The following is a 25589-nucleotide window of genomic DNA, read 5'->3' as shown; positions in this document are numbered from 1 at the left end:
CCCACTTGGAGATGCTGCCTGATTCAGGCTTCAGAGAGTGTCAGGCTGTCCTACCGACCTAACAGCTCAAGTAGTACAGCTTCCTCTCTGGGCTTCCAGGTGACTCCCAGGATTCTCTTCCTGATCACTCTGCCTCCTCCATCCCATAGTCCACCCATCACATGCACAATTCTGATCTGCCTGGTAAGGATAGACTAGGCCAGTGGTTCTCAACCTGTGGGATGTGACCTCTTGTGGGGAGTCAAAGGGCCCTTTCACAGGGGTCACATATCAGATATTTACATTACAATTCACAGTAGTAGCAAAATGATAGTTACGAAGTACAACAAAATAATTTTTGGTAGGGGGTCGCCAAAACATGAGGAACTGTATTAAAGGGTAGCAGCATTAGGAACGTTAAGGACCACTGGAGTAGACAATGAAAAATAAAGAGATGGCCCGATGTCCTCTGTTAGAAAAACACCTATGAAGCTTGCCTGGCCATCATTCAGTGGCCTCATATTAAAGAATGATCCTCAGTAGCTTAATGCACAAGGCCTACCTGAAGTCAAAAGAGAACTGATTTCACAACTGCACATTACTGAGCCTTTTTAACTTCTTTTATTAAAAAAGTAAAAACAGTAAAAGTGCAATAGGTAAGTTAGGGCAAATAGTCTTTGGTCCAATCTTTCTGAGTCTCACTTTTCTGCAAAGTGAAAGATCAGGGTCGAAATAGAATCCACATACACTTCCACTGTGGCTAAAGGTCTGAGGCAGGTGAAGGCATCACATAAAGAAGTCCTAATAAATCTGGATGCTCTTTGGTACTATTCCTGAGAGGAGCTCTCCTCGAAACCCATGTTTCTTGATTAGCATGAGCAACTCAATCCTATCCGATTCTGGTGGAAAGGATCTAGTTCCAGAAAAAGTAGAGATTCTGGATAAAAGGAAAACATAAATAAATAAATAAATAAATAAATAAATAAATAAATAAATAAATAAATAAATGAATAAATAAGAGAAGAAGGGAGAGGGAGGGAGGGAGAGGGAGGGAGGGAGGGAGGGAGGGAGGGAGGGAGGGAGGGAGGGAGGGAGGGAGGGAGGGAGGGAGGGAAAGCAATCTAGCCACTGATGAATCCAGGAGGACAGGTAAGCAGACTCCAAATCTTGAAAGATTGCCAAATCTATACAGGTAGGATTCTTTCTTGATAACTGCATCAAAATATCTGGCACAAGCGACTTAAGACAGAAAAGACATCCTTAGCTCACAGCGTCACAGGTTTCAGCTCATCTCGTGAAGAGAGTGTCGGAGCAGAAGTTGGGCAAAGACAATGCCTGTACCAACTGGCTCTTCCTCCTTTCATCCACCTGCCTGTCTAGCTGAGGTACCTGAGCATGCTGCTGCCTGCATGCTAAGGGCCACTCGCACTTAGCCTGTCCTCTCTAGGAAAGTCTGCACATTCACCTGGGGAAACGGCTTCCTCAGTCTTTCACTGGCACCCGGGCAGATGGCTCTCCACCATCATTTTATTCCCTTGTCCTCCACAGACTGCTTCCCCCTCTCCCTCATTCCATCCCTGCAAACTGCAGGGGTGATGCTCAGAGGACCTGGCATCACCCTCCTTTCCTTTGCCTGTGATGGCTTTTATCCCTACCGTAGAACTTAGCTCATCCTTTTAGCTTTGGTCCAAATGTCATTTCTTCCAAGACTCTCCCTAAGTAGGCTACTTCAATCAGTAACTCCGGATGCCACAGGGCTCCAAAAGTGTCGCCAAAGCAAATTCAGTCAAGGAGTTGGACTTGGAGAAGGAAAACAGAGTCAAGATGACTAGACAATACATCATAAGAATATTTATATGAATCAGTGCCGGGATCACTCACTGATTGTGACTGTCTTACCGCTTCTCTCCAATAAATAAATTATTACTAAAAATGTGAGCTTAAAGAGAGAAGTAACTTTACCATTTTCGGAGTCCAACCCTGGCACCAAAAAAAATGGATGGGTATTCTGATTTTTTTAATAAAATTTTATAATAAAATTGAGCCCTTCTTATGGTCACATGTATTTATATTTATGAAAGCTCATGAAATAAAATCGGGCAAAGTACTTGATGGCTGTCACTTTTGTTATCAGTAGAGGGAGAATCACATCAGCTACTGAACACGGTAATGAGACAACATGAGTCAATCCATATAAGCTCTTAGCACTGGATCTGACAAAAATAATCAATATTGGCCGTTATTAATCCGTAGAGCTGTAAAACATTTAAAAGGTTGTCTATCATTTAAAATCTTAGGCCCTATTTTTAGTCTAAGCCCAGCAAAGGATGCGAACAATTCGTCAAGTTGGAGTGGCATTTTATAATAAAAAGCACCTCCACATCTATCACCACACTGGAGGGCACAATTTGTCTTCTGCTTTGAAATTCAAAGTCAAGTAGACAACACACGGAGTTACAGCAAGTGCTGGAAGCAGAAGACGAGACGGAGAAGGGAAACATCGGGGAATGCCTCTGGGAAGTGGGGATCACATATGGTGACATCAGAGTGTAGTGGCCTTCCCCACTTATCAGGAGACACTGTCACAACATGACCACAATACCTGTATAATCCATTTTCAGGAGCAGTGATTGTGAAACCAAGATTTGCTCATTCTTTCCTTAGAAACACATTTTTCAGTAAGAACTTGCTGGGTTTAAGTCACTATGTGCTATGTCGCAGTTAAAATGACAAACCAAACAAAAAAACCACCTGGCTCTTAAGATACATTTTAGAGGAAAAGAACAAAGGATAAATGATTAAAACACGTAACAAGGGGTTAGGGGAGGGTTCAGACAGTGATGTGCTTCTCCCACGTGCCTGAGGACCGCAGTGAGAGCCAGCACCCATGTGCAAGCAGGGCGTGTGAGAGTACTTGGGAAGCCACTACAGGAAAGAAGGACCCTGGGGGCTTGGTGGCTATCCATTCTGGCAAGGTCTGCAAGGCCCAGGACCCAGTGAGAGACGTCTCTAAAAGCCGTGAGGATGTCCCCTGAAGCCAAGTTGACCTCTGGCTTGCACATACACAAACACATACACAAACATGCACACATTTGCATATATACACACAAACATATATGACACACACACACACACATATATAAACACCACACATTTACACAAAATGAGTAAACTGTGTTTAGTGATGATAAACATTACAGGGGAAAATGAAACAAAAGGTGGGTAAGCCTTGGCAGGGCACTTTTGGTGGAGTGATGAGGAAGTCTTTTACTAAGTACCATTTGACTGACGTCCTATTGGATGTAAAACAAGAACCGTGGAGATATCTGTTGAAACCATCCTCAGTAGATGGAGGCAAAGTCAAGGCCTGTATTCAAGTGCATGGCTGAATATAACGTGACTGATGGGGATTGGAGTGACAGATGGCAGGTGAGACCTTGAAAGCCGTAAGTGGACAAAGAGACTTGCAAGCACAGTTCTCTTTTGCTTGCTTTTTTTTTTTTTTCTTCCTCCCAGGATGCTGTGAGAGGGGCCTCACCAGTACACCAGGACAGCAGTGAGACCGCACGGCTTCTATAGAATCACTGTGGAGAAGACCAGGAGGAGACAGACAACCCCCAAAGTAACAAAGCAATAGGAATCATCTATAAATCAGGTGACAGGTGACAGGGCAAGGCCAGCCCATGGGCACTCGAGGATGCAGCAGTCACAGATTTTATGTACAGTTTTAGGGAAACACAAAAGAATATACCATGAAAAAAAGAGAATAGTAAAGCATGGCTTCGCGTTTCAGGCCTGAGTTTCTGGGAAATCAGCAGTTCTCAAGAGCTGAGAACTGTGCATGGGAGGAGCATGCTTGACTGGGAAGAAGAGTGGGAAGTAATATTTCCATACTGACTCTGGAGTATGAAAGAAGCTTCACCATGACAGCCCAGGGGTAAACATCTCAGGTTAGCCACAGGTAAAGGAAGAAAAACTGCAGTGAAAAACAGGGCCGGGAAATTCACTTTAGCGACTAAAATAGACGACATCCAAGCGAAGATTAATCTGTTATGATACAAAGTCGGGGTTTAGGAGTAGACCAGACTGAGAACAGAATTGTAATTAAAAAAAGAGGACATTCATTTAAAATATACATTAAAAACCCATGTAAACAACTCACGAGTCCGTGACAATCAATAAATACCATTTCACTTATGATTGCTTTATTGATTTGCGCAGAAGTGTCTGACTCGTGAGAGGTACTCGTTGTGGTGGAGATAAGTAAAGAAGGAGAGCACATGCCTGCTTCCTGCTCGGCAAGAACAGGCCTTTCTACTTGAAAGTCACACAGCAGGAGTCACATAACAGATAAGCCCAGCACTTGGGAGGCAGAGGCAGGAGGATCAGAAGTTTGAGACCTACCTGAGCTACATAGAATAACCTCACCCCAAACAAGTTAATTTCAAAGGTAAAGGTTTTCAAAATCAAATGGAGTTTGAAAACTCTAGAGAGCCAGAGACATTTCTTATGTGGATGTCACCGGTCTTGTAGACCAGGCTGGTTGTTCCTTTGGTAAGTCCAGCAGTTCTCCACAATGTGGACCATTACTAGGTAATTCCACTGTTAGATATGTAGGCAAGAGAGCTGGACAGACATGCCCAGAAATACAAACAGAAAGCAGGAAAACCTCAAATGCCAGCAACTCCTTCAAGGATAAACACCAACTGGCAAACCTGTGAGGTACTATTCAGTGATAAAAAAGGAACGGACTACTTATCTATGTTAAAAGTGGATGGAATTTGAAAATGCCAGGCTAATGATACAGTTATATAAGACAATGTATGTATGATTCCATGTAAAGAATCGGTATATACATTGATGGTAACAGATTAGTTACTATCTGCAGTTGTGAGGATACTGCAAAAGATACAGGGTTTCTTTAAGGGGTGGGGACGAGACAGGGACTGTGATGATAACACAACCCTGTTGTCACACACACACACACACACACACAAGTTAAAAATACTTCAAATGCAAATGATCTCAAGAAATATATTATAATTAAATATGCTCAATAAGCACATATTATAGCAAAAAATTTAAAAAATTTTAATGAAAAATTCCAGAGAATAAGCTAATCATTTGAGACCAGGGTGAATGGCCAAGCTTCACCTAGACAGGAAAACTGAACAGGAGTATTTCATTAGGCTTGAGGGAACAGGGTAGACTATAGGAACCATTCTCAAGCAGTGGATTAACCTTTCACTTACATTTTTATTAGATTTATTCATTTTATTTTATATGCGAGTGCGTTGCCTGCATGTATGTATGTGATACATGCATGATTGATTCCCATGATCATCAGAAGAGGGCATCAGATTCCCATGAACTGGAGTTACAGAGGGTTAGGAACCGCCACTTTGGTACTGGGGATCCAGTTCTGGTCTCCCACAAGAGGAACAAGTGCTCTTAACCTCCCAGTCGCCTCTCCAGCCCATATTTTTCACTGAACTGAGGTAGGCAGACATCAGAACAAGCACTCTTACCCAGTGAGCCATCTTACTCATTGTGTTTTTGATAAAGGATCGGGGACCATCCTCTCTCTGTAAGGGACAAACAAATCACGTTTTGAGCTACTTAGGTCATGAAATTCCCATGCCACCTCATTTTCCCTGTGGTGGTGGAAAGACACCGTGGACATTATGTAGACACGTGAGGATGGCTGTACTTAATGCTGTTAACAAAACAAGGCTAAGGAGAGCTTTAGCCCATAGCCACAGCAGCACGGTCATTTCCCATCTTCTCAAGGCAGCTTTCCAGGAATTCTTAGGGACCCCTTCTTCACTGTCCTTGCAGGGACTCCCTGCACCAGCTGTCTCCTAGACAACCGTGAACATATGTTTGTCTTATGGATGGTTGGTTAGCAGGGGTTCCTCAGATTAAAAACTGTAAGCGACTTGTATTATAGTCCAGATGTTGACAGCCCTCTAAAGACACTTATATGTTTGGTACCTAGTTTGATGCTATTTGGAGGTAAGAGAACTGTTAAAGGCTGGGGCCTCCTGCGGGAGAGGGGGAGTCTTTCAGTCATTAGAGGCATGCCTCTGAAGGGGATTGTCAAGCCCAAGTCTCCTTCCCTTATTGCTCCCTCAGGTCCTGGCCAGGAAGTGATCAAACTTTGTTCTGGAAGCATCTCTCTGCCAAGATGCTTCACATGCCAGAGTAAACTTTCAAAATACCTAGACAAAAATCAGGATTTTCTCAATAAGTTGATGATCTTCGATATTTTCTACTATGATGGAATTCTAAGGCATTATCTAGGGTAATTCTATCCAAACTGATGTTAAAGAACCCATGTATGAAGCCTGAAGAATAATGAATGGAGAACACAAACAGCCTGACACACACTTCACCCTTTCACATCTCAATAATCCATAGATGCATAACAGCAGAGATAAAAACATGCCTGGTATTTATAAAGACTGAATGAAAAATAGCAGGACCTATTATCTTGATTTTAGGTTTAGGGTATAGTTTCACCTCCTTAAACCTTAGAATATTGGGTTTCTAAATGTTAGGTCCCAGAAATACAATGCTAAAAATAAGTGTATAAACCACAAGGCCCAAGGAATATTTTATGTTTGGACAACTGTACAATGAGCTAATTACATAAACAAAGACATCCAGGAACGGAGGCAAACCTCGAAGTGGAAAGAACGCTGTGCAGGCCTTGGGGAGGGACTTCACATCTTCTTGTGTTCAGGGTTGGCAAGACACTAGAAAAGCTAACTCTGAACATGCTGTAGGTGCTCCCTGTATGTGAACATGCTTAGTACACTTTATATAGTATGCTTTTTAAAAGTTACATGCTATTTTATACAGTTCAATGTTATTTTAAGTAAGTGCCAGAAAAAAAAGAGCCATATTTTCTAAAGAACATTCCTTAAATTCCAAGGAGGAAATGGAGCACACACACCATATTTATTGGCTAAGAGTATTTATAAAAGTTGGATTTTCCATCTTCTAGAAAAATCAAAGATCTAGAATAACAAGTAAATCTTTATTTTTGGAACAATGGCACTTTTGGAATTATACTAGCTAAAACAGCTTACTTAACTGGACACGGAGGCTCCCGCCTATGAATCCTGGCACTTGGGACCTCAGCAAGTTCAAGACCAGCCTGGGCTACATAGTGAGCCCTTGTCTTAGTCACCCATCTTTGTCTTCCCCATGACCCAAAAAGTTCTCTTCTACTGTGGGAAAAATCTTAATATTGTGTTCTTGAATTATTTAGCTTGTAGATTCACCACTGATCAATAAAGGAAACATTTCTGTTTTCTAGGAAGAGAACAACCACAGACATGCCTCTGAAATTGGGAGGTATTAGGGTTTGCCTTGGCCAGAAAGGCAACAAATTCCAAAGTTGCGCATCCCTAAGTCAGGGATTTATTTTGCTATAAAGTTAAAATGAAGCAAAGCGATAAAATCAATAACTTGACATATGTTTTTACTGTGAACACACAAAATCGTATTGTTATAATGTGATGTTGCAATTATTTAATTTTTTCAAAAACATTAGAGTTGTGAATTAGGCATTATAACACAAAAAGTTTAGATGAATAATAATATTCACAAACTATTCTCAGGGCACTGGCCCAGGGCTCTGGATAACAACATTTAATATTAAGGGGAGGCCATGGGCAGAGTTAGAATTACAAAGGAGCTACCATTCTTTCCAGAGCAGCAGTCAGAACGGCCGTTCTTAGGCTGGAGAGCCTCCCTGGGGTTTACACTTCCATTACCAATCATGTTTTTATGTACTTACCTACAACAAACCAGCAAGCAAACACAAAGGAAACCAGGAAAATGAAGGACAGGGATAAAATGATAGAAACAACAGTTTTATAGCCTCACTGATGCCCCCTCTGCCCATCACCTGGATTTCATGCTTCTTCATCATCCAACATCTACTTCTCCTTGTTCAAGTTACATTACAATTAAAATGGCAAATTTTCGATGCCACCTAACACAAGACAAAGAAACAGGAGCGGCCAGCACATGTATTAAATATGAGTAGTCACAAGAACAACGTCCATTTAAACCACAATGAGAGAGGACGAAATGCTGTAAGAGTGGCTAACCCAGAGGGTTGATGACAAGGCACTGTAAGAGTCAGAAACTTCTGGACTGCTCGCACACACCTCGGCAGAGTGCAAAGCAGAACCCCTGGAAGAACACTTCAAATTTTTCTTTCTCTTTTCTTTCTTTCTTTTTTTCCTCTTTCTCTTTCTCTTTCTTTTTCTTTCTTCTTCTTTCTTTCTTTCTTTCTTTCTTTCTTTCTTTCTTTCTTTCTTTCTTTCTTTCTCTTTCTTTCTTTTTTTCTTTCTTTCTTCTTTCTCTCTCTCTTTCTTTCTCTCTGTTTCTCTTTCTTTCTCTGTCTCTTTCTTTCGCTCTTTCTGTCTCTCTCTCTATCTCTGTCTCTCTCTCTCTCTTTCTTTCTTTTCTTTTTTTGACCACCAGTGCTAGAGACCAAATTCAGGGCCTGGAGCACAATGGGCCTGGTCTCTACAACTGAGTTAAACTCAGATCCCAGTACACACAAATGATTTTAAGGATGCAGGTGAGAAATAAACAAAGGAACTCCTTAAAATTGTTTGTGTGTGCTAGGACCTGAGCAGTTTCGTATTCTCTTCTGGGCCCCTGGGAAGAATATTATTAAGGTTGGTCCTTAATAATATTCGAGACTGCTTAAGCTGGGGCTCTGCCATCAAAATACCCAAAGATGCCAAGATTCAGGGAATCACTACCCTGAGAACACAGAGATAATCTTCAAAACATTTGACTTTGGGGCTCTCCAGGAAATTGACATGTGACATAGGCAACTGATTCACAAATGAGCAAGAGAAAAGCTTGGACCCGAGTTCACCTAACGTTCATGGTCACGTAGGGTCACAAAGTGTTCTTCAAGAGTAGTTACCAATATCACTGCCACTGGCCTCAAGTTACTGTTCCCATTCTCGGGTCATCACGCGGTATCAGATGCTAGCAGCAGAGCCCAGACACATGTCCAAGCCCACCTTTCTGCCTTCCCTGAATGCTCCCTTACTGTTCCTCTGTTCCTAGGAAGGAGAGGCATCTAACACAGGGTTTCCAGAAAGACGGCTCTTTAGCACACCAGCAATTCCTTGCAGTACACTCAGTCCATGTCACTGTAAGAAGCTAACGACATTTCCACGTTTTGACACTGCTGGAATGTACAGAACGGCACTCTGCCATTCTCAAATGTTTTCTTAATCTTTCTAGAAATTACAGGTCTGGGAATTCCTTTGACACTTCTTCTTTCCTGAGCTATTATGTAACCCCCAAGCTCCAAATTGAAAGGAAAAAAAGAACAGTTCGTTGCACTCTGGTAAAGAAACCGTCTGTGTTAGACGCACTGAGGGACGGGCTGACATTCTTTAAGGCCAAATCATCCTGGAGGGCATTCCAAGGGCGCTTTAATAGAACATGATTTTAGAATTTAAGTGTAACATTGGGGGAAAGAATGCTACCGCTTTTCTCGGGTACATGGCACCAGTGTCCTCACACACTCTGGCAAACAGCTGTCCCCATACCAGGGTAAGGCTGATCTAGATTGTTCTATGACAAGAAAATGGATGCTAAAGTCACTTCATCACAATTGAGAATCATGATGCCTCCAAGACACTGACCTGGCATCCACAAGCTGGGCCACCTTACCTGAATACTATAGGAAACATATAGCTCCTTTCAGAAAGAAAGTCAACACATAGAAACACAGAGTTAAAGTTGGCTTGTAGAAAAGACCCCAGTGAATCTTCAGGAGGACTTCCGGGGAGAGGGAATGTTTTCTCTTTACAAAGGCTTGCTTAGAACAGTGTTTCTCAAGGAGCACAGTGCAGTCTCCTGAAGCATGTGCAAATTCACTGCTCAGCACAGTGTGGGACACAAACATAATCCTGACTGCGCACGTTCCCACTCTTTCTTTACACCTTTCTTTCCTTATCTTTCTCCTCTGCTCTTCCATTCTTTTTCTCTTCTATATTCTACAATGTAGGGAAATTAAAACCCTTGGTCTCAAATACAGCGGAGGAAAGGGAAAAAAAAAAAAAAACCCTAATAGGTTAAATGTCAAATGTTCTGAAATCCTCCATGTAATGAAAGCTCACTGTTTAAAGATACAAGGGCATCTTTTCCATTAGTACCTAAATAAATAGAAACCCATGAAAGTCAATGGAGACGCTGAATAGCCCTCCCTTGGCAATTATTCAGGCTATGGAAATATCCAACTCCCTGCAATCACTAATTAATTAGAGAAGATGACATTCTCCTTTACCATGGTTGAAAATGTGACAAAGAAGTCAAGAGTTTTTCTTCGAACTGATTAAAAGATGTCAAGAATGAACTCAGCCAAGAATTAGGAGCTCATTCCTGAGGGCAGAAATCGCATCCTTAAGCCAAACAGACTCAATGCAGAAAGAACAACGGCTTCTATGCACAGGTGCCATTGGATTGGGCAGCACTCTGCTCAGGGAGCATCTGCAAAGGGCCCGCTCTTCATCAGTGGATGCCCATCCTACAGACAGAAGATGCTATGGTGATTCACTGTTCTCTTCACCTTCCCACAGCACAGACAGACGGCTAAGTACCAACCTCGAACCACTCTCTTCCATGGAAAAGTACATGGAAAAGTACATGACCAGGTTTTCATTTTGAATTTGCGAATTAAATCTGATGGGAAAATACACGACACTGTTGAAAAACATGTATTTCAATTTCTTAAAAAGGAATATGCAATCTACCGACACCCCAAATCAGTAATGATGATGTAATTAGTCATTTTGAGCCACTGTCTTCTTCAAATAAGAAGCAAAAAAAAGTTTTACACCCTCTGTTGAGCTATATCCACATTTTCAAATTCTGAACTGGGATTTATAATATACAGCGTCAAAACGTGCCTTGCTTATAGATATACTTTGTTTTCTCTGATTCTTTAGTGGTCGAATAGCACCCTCAAAGGATTTTGACATTACCTCTTCCTTTAGGTAATGTCACTTAGTTATCCAGTAGGCCTCTATATATTAGGTGCAGACTGATAGACAACAGAAATCAACCTTAACGTGTCAAGTTCATACAGGTGGACATACATACAAATGCATATGTACTCTACATGCACACACAAACCATTCCTTTAAAAAGGTAGGTTTTGTGTTTGTTTTTAAATAAGATTTGAAGTGCACAGCAAAGTTGTCTGGTCCCAGCCTTTCTAAACACCACAGTAGATTCTTCATATATTGAGGTCTCAACTCTTGGTCTCTCTTGTTACACATGAAACTTGGAATTTTTGCTAGTCTGGTGGCCTGTCTGTCTCCCTTGGCCTTTGCCTCCCTAGTGCTGGGATTGTAGGAGGGCCACCATGCATACCTAGCTTTTAAGTGGGTTTGAAGAGTCAAAATGTGGTCCTCACACTTAATGCCCCTCACACTTGACCCACAAAGCTGCCTCCCCAGCACATGAAGAGCTTTCCTTTTTATTAGAAGGTTTCAGTCGTCTTCCAAAAGCCACTTCACCTTTCATTATGGCAGCCTTAGGAAAATGATCAAGGTTAGCCCACTTTGACATAAGGGTCATAGGGAGGCTTGCAGATTCCTCTAGCATATCACAGGCCCCTCTTGGAAAGCAGCATATACCTTTACGGAATCTGATACTTGCTTGGAGCACAATGATAGAAGAGCAATTTTCATGGAAGAGCAATGAGCTAGTGCTAATACATATCAGATAGGGCTCTTCTTTTTGCTCCCAAGTTGAATATGAGAATGATCTGCTGCAAAACTGGCAATCTGATCACAATGTGGAAATGATAGAAATACAGTCTACTCTTCTCCTTGACCCACAACTTCGAGTTCCCATTCAGCTTGAAGGTAAAGGCGCTGGAATCCTGGCATCTTCTCAGTTCTCACTGAATGGAAAGGAGGGTGTGGTTCTAACCCAGAGACTGAAAGCTGGTTCAGTTTCTTCATTTCACCCCCTTCATAGTAGTGCTCATTGGTTATTTTCATGATGGGAGGGAACTTGTGTTGTCCCAGGTCTAAGGGGAAACCCAAGTTATGATGAGTAGGGAGTACAGTAAATACAATAATATACAATAATATAACTACAGTTATAACTTATGTAGTCAGAAGTAGTAACTTGGCCTACTGAATTTAAAAGCAATCTATATACAGTACTACTAACTCTAACAATTGAAGAGAACCATCATTCACAAAGGATTTTCAATTTTTTTATTTAATTTTTATTTTCAAGACAGGCTTTCTCTGTTTAGTCCTTGCTGTTCTGGACCTCACTTGTAGACCAGGCTGGTCTCGAACTTAATGGAGTTAAAGACTGAAAGGTAAGACTCTTCCCAGAGAATATGTGATCTGAAAAACAAGGGCCAATGACAGGCCCTATGATCTAGGCTTCTTCTGGAAGGAAAGGAGACCATATCTGCAGGTATACCTATAAATCTGCAGTATGCCCATATCTGCAGGTATACCTATAAATCTGCAGGTATGCCCATGTCTGCAGGCCTTGGCTACTTGTTTGACCCTTGCAGTCACTGTGGTACCAATGTTGCTTGAATTCTTACCACCTTAACATGGCCTTTGCCTGTCAGTAGCTCAAATGATTGCCCTGGACACCTCTCACCTAGAGATCCGGGAATCCCTTGTCCCTGACAAACCATGAGATATTGGAATCGGATCCAGGTTCTATGCAAGAGCAACATGTTTGAAGACACTTCTGCACTTTCCAGAAAGGATGCTGTAATGCACAGAATGTAATCGCTGGAAGATGAATTACTTTTGTGTTACCTCTCCCAGATCAGATTTTCCTGACATACTGTGTTCATTCAGCTTTTGTGGAAGATAATCCTTCATTACTGAGCAATTAGTGGCACTGGATGTTAAGCAGGAACTGTACTGGTACTGTGCAAACAGGACCACACTCACCTTTTCTGCTTCACTGTTTTTCTCCAGGGTGGCACCTGCTAATAGGAAGAGGAGCACATGCGCGTCTGTCTTTAGTGCTGCTCTCTAGGGAAGGTAGACTAGGCAGGTATTTCCCTTTTCCTATTGCTAGGTTAGTCAGTTTCTTACCTTTGGCTGCACTGGTGGTGCACAGGGGGCTGACACAGGGTCTGTGATATAGGTCTTCTTAGGACCACTGGCTGGATACATCCCGGAAGGGTTCTGATTCCCAGCTCCAGGAGCAGGATACCCTGGTTCCCGCTTCCAGGTATTTGGGTGAACCTGTTGTCCATAAGAAGGATCCGCATCATTTCTGGCCCCGTAACCAGGCCCTGCTGCATAATAGGGTTCATAATATCGTCCTTGGTTGGAGGTGTACCCATATCCCGGCTCAGGCTGATGTCCCGGGGGTGGGATGTATGCATAGTCGGTACCAGCACGAGCGGAGGGAGGAGGACCCTGTCCCAACAGAGGAACTGGCTGGGTGTTATAGCCATGAGGCCCTGGACCATACATCTGTCCAGCAGATGGGCCAGCCGTGTAATGTGGGCTGGGCTGGGCTGACTTCACTTGCACGTTGAAGGTGGGCCTTGAAGGTGTAGAGGCTGTCGTGTAGGAGGCTGGAACTGGCTGAGGCTGTGGTTTGAGAGTTCCAATGGGAGCCACTGGGATGGGTGCGGCCTGGGGGGCAGGCTGTGGTTTCACGGCCGACTTCTTGGTGGCCGTCAGAGGGGGCTGGTTGGGAATGACCATTCTCTTATGTCCTGTGACTGGAGTAGCAGTTGGAGGAGTGGCCGTTACACTAGTAGAGCCCTGAAAGAGAAGAGAAACGTGATGAAGAAGAGCAGCAATCCAAGAAGATAATCCACAGATGGGCACCGGGAGTGTGGCGAACTATTTCGTACCAAGGTATCATAGACAAGTAAGGCGTGGTCCCTCCCTTCAGGAGCTCACTAGCTGAGACATCAGTCATTGTGCACAGCACCAGTGAACAATGGAACAAAAAGCTAAAGGGGCAGCTGCTTTTACAGTAGCGTCAAGAAGAACAGGACACCCGGAATAAGCTCAACTATTTACTGACTGGAAATGGAAACAGTGACGAGAATGATTACATAAATAAAGTTTTAATAATTCGAGTCTGGAGTGATGCCTATCAAAACGTGGAAATAGAACAGTTACCTATTTCAAGCACAGATGGAAACAGAAAAGACCACAAACAGCCAAACCAGTCTTGGAAAGGAGGAGCCAAGATAAATTCATCGCATTGCTGATTTCAAAATATTTTGCAAATTTTAATAAAACAATGTCCCAACAACACAGAGAGACATAAGTTAGAAGGAGCAGGAGAGGTAGTCTGGAAGTAAACAAACACATATAAAGTTCACTTATTTCCTACATGAGTGCCAAGTACCAACACAGGAGGAGGCACAGTGTCGTATACAAATTGTGTGGAAATACTGGGTTTCAACAATCCAGGAAGCAAATCAGAGGCTGCTCTTACATCACCAACTCAAGATGCTTCTAAAGAGGGAAGCGCTCTAGGAAAGAACACAGCTATAAAGCTTAGGAGAACAGCTTTGACGACGGCTGAATGGATATACCACCAGAAGTACAGGCAACAGAAACAAAAAATGACATCATCTTGAAAATCTCCACACAGCGAAAACAACAGTGAAAGGCAAGTCGTGAATGGGATCCCATATCCAGTAAGGGGCTAACCACCAAGGAAGCTACGAAAGCCTTCCAGCACAGAAGTCAAGCGAGACCAAGAGGGGCTTAAGAGACTAGGTTCTTGGGATCCTCATGCCTGCTCGCAATCATCCATAACTCCAGTTCCAGGGAGTCTGATACACTCTTCTGGCATCCATGGACACCAGGAAAACACATGGTATACACGTATACATGCAGACAAATGTTCATAAAAAATAATACAAAGGAACTTTTAAAAGGCAAGCTTACGATTTGAAAAATAACAACAAAAATACTTCTCTAAAAGGCACACAATAGACAACACATTAAAATTGCTCAAAATCACTAATAACAGAGAAATGCAAACAAAATCCAAAAGAGGAGTCACATCTTTGTCAGGATCATTGTTATTAGGCAAAGCAAACTGGCAAACTAGTATTGGCAAGAAGGACCAGGGTCCCTACACACTGCTGTTGGGAAGGCACAGTGTCAGAGCTGACAGGAAACACAGTAGGGAAGTTCTTGAAAATATTAAAATGGAACAAACATATGGCCTGGCAATTTCCCTTACTGGTACATATCCAGTATTACTGGAATGTAGATCTCAGAGAGAGAGCAGCATTTCCATATTCATTGCAGCACTATTTACAATAACAAGAAAACTGAGATGTCCATCAACAGATGAAGGATAAAGAAAGTGTGTGTACAATGAAATTTTATGTGTTCCTCAAAAAGCACATCCTTCACATGTCAACATGGATGAACCTCGAAGACATTGGAGTATAAAAAATGAGCCAGTTACAGAGAGACAAATATTGCATGATTTTATCACATGAAGTGTTGAAAATAGTTAACACTCACAAAAGCCAAGCATAGGGATGATAGTGGAGGAAGGGCTGGTGTTTTAGTCAGGGTTACTAGTGCTGTGATGAAACACCAAGACCAAAATCAAGTTGGGGAGGAAGGGGATTATTTGGCTTATGCTTCCACATCACTGTTCATCACTGAAGGAAGTCAGGGCAGGAACTGAAGCAAGGCAGGAGCCTGGAGGCAGGAGCTGATGCAGAGGCCATGGAGGGGTGCTGCTTACTGGTTTGCTCAGCCTGCTTTTTGTAGCACTGAGGATCACCAGACCAGGGATGGCACCATCACCAACGGGCTGTCCCCTCCCGCATGAAACGCTAATTAAGAAAAGAGGTTTGCTGACAACACGCTCTTGTGGAGGCATTTTGCCCAGTGGAGACCTCCTCCTCCTCTCATATGACTCTAGCTTGTGTCAAGCACTCATAAAACCAACCAGCACAGCCAGGGAATATTTAGTAGGGAGTTCCCAATCAATTGATCTGTTCTCAGTTAAGCGATCTAAGCTGTGAAGGTCCACTCTTTGACAGTTCCCTCGCCATCATCAATACTGTTATTGTGCAAGGAGAGAGTTGTCAGAAGTGAAGGGAAAACACAAAGCTATCCAGACATGCCCGAAAGAGAAGGTGAGGTCCTGCTCCTAAGAGCTGGCAGGTAGGAACCCCACATCTTCTTGTCTCATGTGCACAGTAATTCTCACTTGTGTTCCAGGGTGAAGAATGCTACCTCAGCCCCCACATTAGCACAACGGAGCTTCATTAATATACACCAGGGGAGCTTGGAAAACGAATGGCAGAGAATGTAGCACATAAAAAGATTCAACTCCCAGAAAAAAAATCACACATACATGTATGTATAGATGAGTGTGATATTTAAATGTGCTCGATTTTCAAAACGAAAATGTTAAATTATGACAAAAATTCAAGAATTCATACAAAATCAAAAATAAAATAAAATGTCAAAATATATTCTTGGAACCACCAAATAATCCAATAAACAGAAAATATTCGGCAGCATGACTCTTCAATTAACTGATTATGTGGACCAGATAAGCATTGGCACCGATTACTTTAACTATGAGGAACATAAATACATACACTTTAAAATAATGATTCCTGCTCTTTTCCCTTTCACATCCAATCAGATAAAATATGTAAATCTTTGGAGGAAAACTGTATACACCAAAATATACTAGTTTTAAAGACACTTGCGATAAAAATATCCAAACACGTGCCAGCATACACGCAACAGAACACAGAGCAGAGAAAGGGAGCATGGGAAAGCTGGCCTAGCGAATGCTTTTCCTTTTTGGTAGGTAGCAAAGTAATGGGTTTCATTTGGCATTCTCATACATTACTCTTTTGGGTGCCCCCCCCCATTTCCTATTCACTCTGATGTCGGACACATGCTGTTATTACCCTCTTCTCCCCTTTTCCTCAAACCTTCCTCTCTTCCCTCTCAGCCCCTTTCCAGCTCTAGGACCTGTACCCACATTCACACCTGCACACATGCAAATACACATAAGAATCCAAAGTGAGGTTCTGCATATAGGAGAGATCATGTAGTATTTTAGATATGCATGCAATGGCTCTGAAGATGGGCTCTGAAACGGTCAGGGAATTTGTGGGGACGGAGAGAGAGGGTGACTGGACTTATCAAAAAGAAAATTTGTGAAACACTGTTTCTAAGAAGTGAGGGCTGCGTTATTTCACTGTTTAAATGCAATTATGGTTGGCATTAGTTTTCAATGGGGGTGGCTTCAAGCATCTGTCCTAAGGCCACGTTTACAACTGCAATGGAGGACGTGACTTCTACTAGGCCAGTTCCGCAGTCACCGCATGCATTTATACTTGAGTCTGTAAGATGTTCAAAGTCTGGACTCCACATTTTTGCTCCTGCTGAATCATCAAAGAAATCAAAGCTGATCCCCTCTGCAATCTGTTGCACCTCTCTGACATGTTAATGATTGACATTATTGACTAGGAAAAACAGTCTAACTTTATGATTTCTCTAGGTTCAGTTTACTTTTCCATGAGGTCTGTTACAGAGTGTCAAGGTCTTATCTGGGTCCTTCTTTATGAAGTCTTCAGTACACATATTTTTAAAATATACTGTTTAATTAAACACAACACACACACACACACACACACACACACACACACACACGCAAGCATGTGTAAAATTAAACAAAAATTCTGCATTCAATAGAATCCTGTAGGGAACCAAATCACGAACTTAAAATTTAATCTTGTATCTTAGAATTACAAGTTCCTCCAGGAAACGACACTTGAGAAAAATGATATATTGGAAAGATAGCCTTAGGAATCAGGATCCCCCAAAACATAACCAAAGAAAAATAACAAGGACATGTTCAAGCTAGTTATTCTTGAAGAAATGATACATACAAGCATGATGTATAGGCTCACTGTGGTGAGCCATCAGGGTCAGAAGAGTGACCTGCAACCTGGACTGAGACAGCCATCATCTCCTCCAGACTGGAGAGGACTAGTTGTGAGTGGCAAAGGGGTGTAGTTATTTCATCACAAAGAAGGGAGAGCTGTAGAAGAGAAAACTCAGCGAGACCCAGGCACCATCCCTGACAGACAGGTAGAAAGTCCAGTCAATAAGCCAGAGGAAGCTGTGTGGTAAAAGAGCTACTGGCATCTCTCAAGGAGCATTACCATCACCCTGGGCTGACAACGCATCTGTTGGCTTCTGGCTCACTCAGTGTTGACAGTGGCTTATAATAATCATGTAGTCAAAAAGTCTCTATTAATCTCCAATCTCGCCCCTGGTCAGTAAGTGCCGTCATTCCAGCCGAGAAGCACTGGCAATAAGATGCTAATCTACTACCCAACGGGAACACTTTCATCTTCATCTCTTGTTTAGTCTAAGTGTACAAAAAGGTACATGCCTGGATTAAACTGGGTTTCATACCATTACAAATTATTTTCTAATCTTTACATAGAATTAAGGGCCCTCGATCCCCCACGTGACCTCTTTCCCCTACATTCTCTCTTCAGGTCCACGTCTAGAGCTTGAAACACGATCAATATCACAAAAATTCTCAACAGCTTCTGTCTCTAGGGTTCACCTGTATTCTGAACCCTGGCCTCACATGCTCAATTGATTACTTCATCTACTGACTTGAATGTCTTGCATGTTTTTCAGATTTAACAAATTAAAAACCTTCCATACCCCCTACACCTGCTTCATTCTAGTTTTCTTTTTTCTTATTTTTTGAGAGAGGGTTTCTCTGTGTAGTTTTGGTGCCTGTCCTGGATCTTGCCCTGTAGTCCAGGCTGGCCTCGAACTCACAGAGATTCACCTGGCTCTGCCTCCTGAGTGCTGGGATTAAAGGTGTGCACCACTGTCACCCAGCCTCATTCTAGGTTTCTAATTCAGCCAGCTCAAATGAGAGCGGGGGTGGGGGTGGGGGTGGGGAGGGGGTCGCGAAGCCTCTCCCTCAATTACTGTTCCAGCACTGAATCTTGCTACTGCTCTCTAAATGGGGAATTTCCCATTCCAGGTATGTCTGAGGTACAGCATGTCTACTAAGAAAGAACTTACTGTTCTCCAACAACACCCAACCTGGTCACTCCTCAGGAGATCCTTTTCTCTGTAGCTTCAGTGATTTCTCTCAAACATGCACAGAATCATACTAGCTTGCTATTTGAAAGTCTTCAACAAGTTAGTAGAATAATGGACTAGACCCCATCCATCTCTTGTCTTAGTGCCATGCCATGCACTGGTTTTTAATCCATATCGAAGTTACCAAGCTCTCTCACATCTCAGAGACTGATTTCTCTGGTTAACCAAATGTCCAAACAAACCTTGGCTTGAACCCTCTATCAGAGTGCTTCTCATCTCTCCCTTTCCTTAATATCATATGTGTATGTATGTGTCTGCTTCTTCAGTGGAAGGGGCTCTGCATTTTAATAAGCCAGACACCTAAATAGTTTACAACATCACAGCCCACAGCAGAAATTTAGAAAACATTTGATCTTATAAGAGAAATGTAAAATGCCAACATCTATTTTTCCTTCCAGAACTGACAATAAATATGTGGATACTTAGACACAAGCTTAACTCTACTGGTTCCATCAGTTTCTTCTTTTCTCTAGTTTAATGACTTTAAGATAGAATTATTAGCAGGGCTGTGGTAGAGCACAGCTTTAATCCCAGCACTTGAGAGGCAGAGACAGGCAGATTTCTGTGAGTTCGAGGCCAGCCTGGTCTACTGAGTGAGTTCCAGGACAGACTCCAAAGCTACACAGAGAAAGCCTGTCTTGAAAAACCAAGAAAAAAAAAAGGGATAGAATTATTGTGGTGATATTGTGGTCCCCAAAATATTGTGCACCCTAATAAACTTATTTGGGGTCGGAGAACAGAACAGCCACTAGATATAGAGGCCAGAAAATGGTGGCACATACATCTTTAATCCTAGCATTCCAGAGACAGAGATTTGTCTGGATCTCTGTGAGTTCAAAGCCACACTGGAAACAGCCAGGCATGGTAACAAGAGCCTTTAATCCCAGGAAGTGATGGCAGAAAACAGAAAGATATATAAGGCGTGAAAACCAGGAAATAGAGCCTGGTTAAGCTTTTAGGCTTTTGAGCAGTACAGGCCAGCTGAGATCCATTGGGATGAGGACACAGAAGCTTCCAGTCTGGGGAAACAGGATCAGCTAAGGAACTGGTAAGGTGAAGTGGCTTTGGCTTGTTTCTCTGATCTTCCAGTGTTGACCCCAGGACCTGACTCCAGGTTTGATTTATTAATAAGAACTTTTAAGATTCATGCTACAAATTATTAATGCTATTATCTTTCCAAGAAGCATTTAAGGTCCTGTTTTCTTTTTCTTTGTTTGTTTTAGAAGAGGGTTTCACCAATTAGCCTAGGTTGGACTTGAACTCACACCAGATTAGACTCCTGAGTTCTAGGATTCCAGGGCATATACCAGCACACTGGGCTACTTATTTTCTATGTAAGTTCTAACTTCATGCCTTCTTACAAGCCCTCGGCAAAAGTTCTAGGATAATTTTAAATGCCATTACTGGGGTATAGAAAAAGGAAGACGAAGCGGGAGGATTACTACAAATTCAGAGCCAACCCATGATACAGCGTGAGTTTAAGGCCAGTTTGGGATACTCAGTAAAATCCTGTCTCAACGTTTAAAAAAAAAAAAAAAAAAAAAAAAAAAAAAAAAAGCCAGATGATGGTGCAAGCCTTTAATCCCAGCACTCGGGAGGCAGAGACAGACATCTCTGTAAGCTCGAGGCCAGCCTGGTCTACAGAGCTAGTTCCAGGACAGCCAAAACTACACAAAGAAACCCTGTCTCAAAACAAAACAAAACTAAAGCAAACAAACAAAACAAAAAAGATCAACCGACAACTAAGAACATTAAAATAATATTTTCCATGAATATTCAAGGAAACACAAGTAATTGTTTTATTCAGTAAACGTCCATGGTAAGCCAGCTCCACGGCAGGCACTGTTAATTGCTAGCGCTGCAAGAAGACAAGCAAGGTGGAGCTATTGGCAAGTGCACACGTACTGAACATACCATGAAGAATGCGAAGAGTTAGAGCCATGAATCAAGAATGACTCCCATTTAGGATGGAAATTTTCTAAGACAACAGCCGAGAGTGGTAAAAGGCAAAGATCCACATGTAAACAGCAGGAGCATACTCAGACCCACACATTATATATCGATCCAGGTATGCAATGGCATTGGAAATGCCCAAACGTAACTGCTAGATGAAGAAGAAACTGTGAGAGCAGCCATTTACACAACAGAATTGAAGTGACATAATGATATTTCCACATAGCCAAGAAACAGCCGAAGCAGTACAGAGATTCACAACTGACTTGTCAGACAATGGAGACTAGGCGTGCTGCCGTTTCAATCACATTTCATGACAACTGCCTTGTGCTATTTGACAAAACGTGATGTTTTTCACTTGTGGTTATCCATGTTGCCTTCTGTGTTACAGAAAACAGAAATGAAAGACCTAGCTGGAAATTAATCAATGCATTATCACAACAAGCATTTATATATTAGTGACTTCATGTAAACACTGAAGCGTATTTCATACACAATCCTCCCAATTACACTGAGACAGGAACTTCAGGTGTATTTTCTGGATGATGGTGGTTGAGCCCAGGACTGCAACTGGATGTCTTAAAGACTATTCTAAGCTAGGCATGGTGATGCATGTCTGAAATTCCAAAATCTAGGCGACCAAGGCTAAAGAATCATGAGTTAAAGGCGAGGCTGGTGCGCATAAAGAGTCTTTTGTCTCAAAATCGAACAAAGCAATCAAAACCAAACAACAATACCACCTCAAAAGCCCTTTTCAGACTATCTATGGATTTCATTACTTCTAAAACCTCTGTGATTACAATATAGACACAAAACATTTTTTTTTCTCTCCTAGAATAGTGGTTCTCAACCTTCTTTTTTCTTTTTTTCTTTTTTGGTTTTTCAAGATAGGGTTTCTCTGTGTAGCTTTGCGCCTTTCCTGGATCTTGCTCTGTAGACCAGGCTGGCCTTGAACTCACAAAGATCCGCCTGCCTCTGCCTCCCGAGTGCTGGGATTAAAGGCATGCACCACCACCGCTCGGCGTTCTCAACTTTCTTAATGCTGTGACCCTTTAATACCGTTCCTCATGTTGTGGTGACCCCCCAAGCATAAAATTATATCATTGCTACTTCACAACTGTAATTCTAATACTGCTATGAATCATAATGTAAACATGTGATAAGCGACCTCACAGAGTCCCGACCCACAGGTTGAAGAAACAAATGAATGTTCTTCACTTGGAACAGGCAGACCATGGTACGCAGTGCCAGTGTCTAGGACACACAGAAGCTGTGAACTGCAGAGAGCTGAAGAGCTCACACCTGCCCAAAAGACCGCTGCATCATCCCAGCTGACTGCTACCCACAAACTGGAGAGCCAACATTCCCTTTCTGACTTCAAGGTTTTGATCAAGATGTTTGGCTGTTGCAAGCAAGGGGTAGCCAAAAAGTGAAGTGTTACACCAAATATTATAAACGGGGTTAACTTTCTCACTTCTGTCCTAAGTAATAGACAATGGGAAATAGAAATAAATAAATACTAAGTAAAGCTTTTGCAAGCATGCACATAAGTATGACTCTGCAAAGGCAAGGATATCTGTATATACACACACAAGCACGTACAGTAGAGCTTACAGAGCAGGTTCTCTTGTTAATGCAGAATAGAGGGTCATAGGCAGAATATGTATTGTGAGCAACCAGACTGGGACAAGGCACAATGTCTTCAAGGAACAGTGCTCATAGAACTTACACTTAAAGACTAAACTCATACCTATAAAACATCTATAAAACAAGTCCATGGTACAATTCAGTGGTGTACAGTACATGTATAAAGTGTGTACTTCTAAACCAGTTATACTATCTCTAGGAATTCAAAGTAAGGGAGTGACTACAGATGGTATAAGTGTGCCGTCTTTGGATACATAAGCTAATGTGATATAAAGAAGTCAATGATAATAAGTCTAAACAGTTAAAATTATGGGGTCGTTTATGTGAAGTGTGGTAAGCCACATAATATCATGATCCAGCCATCCCAATTTATTGCATGAAAATACTGAAGATACAACCATCACCCAGGGATTCTATTGCTGCAAACATACTGAAAGAACCACAAGTAAGAATGTAAATGTTGTGCTGGACAGATGGCTCAGAGGTTAAGAGCACTGGCTGCTCTTTCAGAGGTCCTGAGTTCAATTCCCAGCAACCACATGGTGGCTCACAACCATCAATAGTGAGATCTGGTGCCCTCTTCTGACACACAGGCATACTGTATACATAATAAATAAATAAATTTTTTTTTAAAAAAGAATGTAAATGTTTTCTCAGTTATGATCATATATATATAGTATAATTTATATACAATAGAAAAAGAAGGAAGCCCTATCTGTCCACTGCTGGGTGAGCAAATACGAGGCATGGTACATGTATATATACAGAGGAATACTCAACTTTTTCAAAAAATTCTGACTATGCTAACAAAACAGATAGACCTTGATGACATTAGACTAAGTGGAATAAGTCAGATATGAAGAATACATGTCACATGATTTCAACTATACAATGTACCTAGAGTTCACAGACTCATAAAGGCAGACAATGAAGGTGTAATGGTCTAGGGAGGAAAAATGGTGAGTCACTGATTAATGGGTATGTTGATAAAATTTGGGACAAGAATGTTCTAGAGAAGAATGGTCATGTAGCTGCACAACGTAAAGACACACAGGATAAAAAGTGGTTGAAGTGGTAAATTTTACATTATGTGTATTTTAGCAGAGTAAATACAAAATTATAAAACCATGTAAAAAAATTTCACATTATAAGATCAGGTTAAGAAACAATGGTTCCCTTTGGTTTATAGACACAACACCATCAATATATCATTATAAACGCCTATGAAATATTGAAGGATCTATCATTAAGTGGGCAACACTGAAGGAGGTTAATCTGTTATATTTTTTATACCCTTCTTATTTTCCTACGTCCTTGCTACACCTACTTATTACATTTTGTCAATCAAAAAAGGAACTAAGTTATGTATGTATATATTCCGGGAATATGAATGTTATCTATCAGCATATAAGATCTGTGTACCAAGTATTTCTCAGCTATAAATATAAACAAGTATATACTTAAAGCATATTAAGTAAACGTTAGTGTAACAAATACATAAAAAAAACAAAGGTTTAGTACATTTTAACTAGCTAAAGTTTTACTTTGGGCAATCTAATCAAGAGAAGCTCACTCATTCATTCCTGTGTTTTATATATTACAGGGGAAAGCAACCTCATAAATGGTTCCTTGGCAATAGTTAAAATAATTGCAAATGTTTCTGTCAGAATCAAAACACATGCTTTCAATTGGTGCCCTGGGTTCAAAATATCACTCCCAATATGGAGACAGGCTAACACACACACACACACACACACACACACACACACACACACACACACACACACACACGCCTTCCAATGTCTCTACAGACTTCCTGCCAGAGAGATGCAGGCATAAATATCTTACTTCTGTTCAGCACATCCACACTTGTTCATTTCACAGTGCTGCGCTCTGCAAACACATACTACAGTTAGTGATGGCTGGCTATTCTTAATAACTTCTGAGGCAGAAATAGCAGAAACAGTATGGTCTGATGTGGCACTCTAGAGCAGTTGGTCTTAGAAGCTTTTCCATTTAATTAATTCTCACAACACTTCTGAGTGGGTATAAAATACTGTGAAGACAGGCAGCTCCCCTGACTGAGGACGGCACCAATGCCAGTATGTCTAGTTGTTTCTGAGAAGTAAAATCAAGTCAAGTGGGGGCACTCAGATGCTCTCTTGAAATTGTTCATTCCTCCTCCCTGACTTAATTATACAGACAAGCCAGAGCTCAGGTAAGGCCTAAATGCTCACATTCATAAAGTGAGCATCTCGGAAGTCCAGAGAGCTGGCATTTTAAAAAGTGCCTCCCATCCACCCCAAACAACTTTCAAAAGAGACAGGATATCATCAGTTTGAACTTCACAAGTCTCCAAGGCTCCTACTGGAATAAATATGCACACAGCACAATCCACCAAGTCCCTAGCAGGCATGCGTCTGTACCTGGATAGAACACCATTGACATGACATTATTCAATTTGAGCATGCTATTGTGGAGAAACGCAATAAGAAAAGAGCCTATTTCCATAGCAAGCAATCCTGTTAACTGAGCCAGCAACCCCCAAGGCCTAGTTAACATGGTTCTCCAGTCAGGCCAAGAAAACAGAAAACTGACTTAGGGTGAGAACAGAAAGGTCTATTTTCTCATAATCTGCACAAAGAACACCAGCATGACTCCTTCGGTGGGCAATCTTGCCATGGAGAGTAATTAAATACTAAAAAATTATCCTGTTTCTATGAAGAAAAATGAAGAGAAGGTTGGGGAAACCATGACACACAGATACAGGGAATGCTATAAAGTGTAAGAGCATGCATCAGA

General features: G+C 41.7%; 1 protein-coding gene across 24 annotated transcripts in view; it reads right to left on the bottom strand.

Annotated features, from left to right (window-relative positions):
* Lpp (LIM domain containing preferred translocation partner in lipoma) overlaps positions 1-25589 on the bottom strand; it is a 602788-nt gene that overhangs the window by 209066 nt on the left and 368133 nt on the right. For 23 of the 24 annotated variants that reach the window (XM_042259107.2, XM_076548645.1, XM_076548644.1 and 20 more), the window contains one exon: positions 13116-13799. In XM_042259107.2, the coding sequence (XP_042115041.1) occupies positions 13116-13799 (684 nt within the window). Of the gene's footprint in view, positions 1-13115; positions 13800-17941; positions 18024-25589 lie in introns of those variants that run through there. The other variant, XM_042259110.2, reaches the window with a different exon arrangement.

This window comes from Peromyscus maniculatus, chromosome 12, assembly GCF_049852395.1.
Source record: "Peromyscus maniculatus bairdii isolate BWxNUB_F1_BW_parent chromosome 12, HU_Pman_BW_mat_3.1, whole genome shotgun sequence".
In the NCBI taxonomy this organism is placed as follows: Eukaryota; Metazoa; Chordata; class Mammalia; order Rodentia; family Cricetidae; genus Peromyscus; species Peromyscus maniculatus.
The sequence above is the reverse complement of the archived record's forward strand: the minus strand, read 5'-3'. Positions and strand labels throughout refer to the sequence as shown.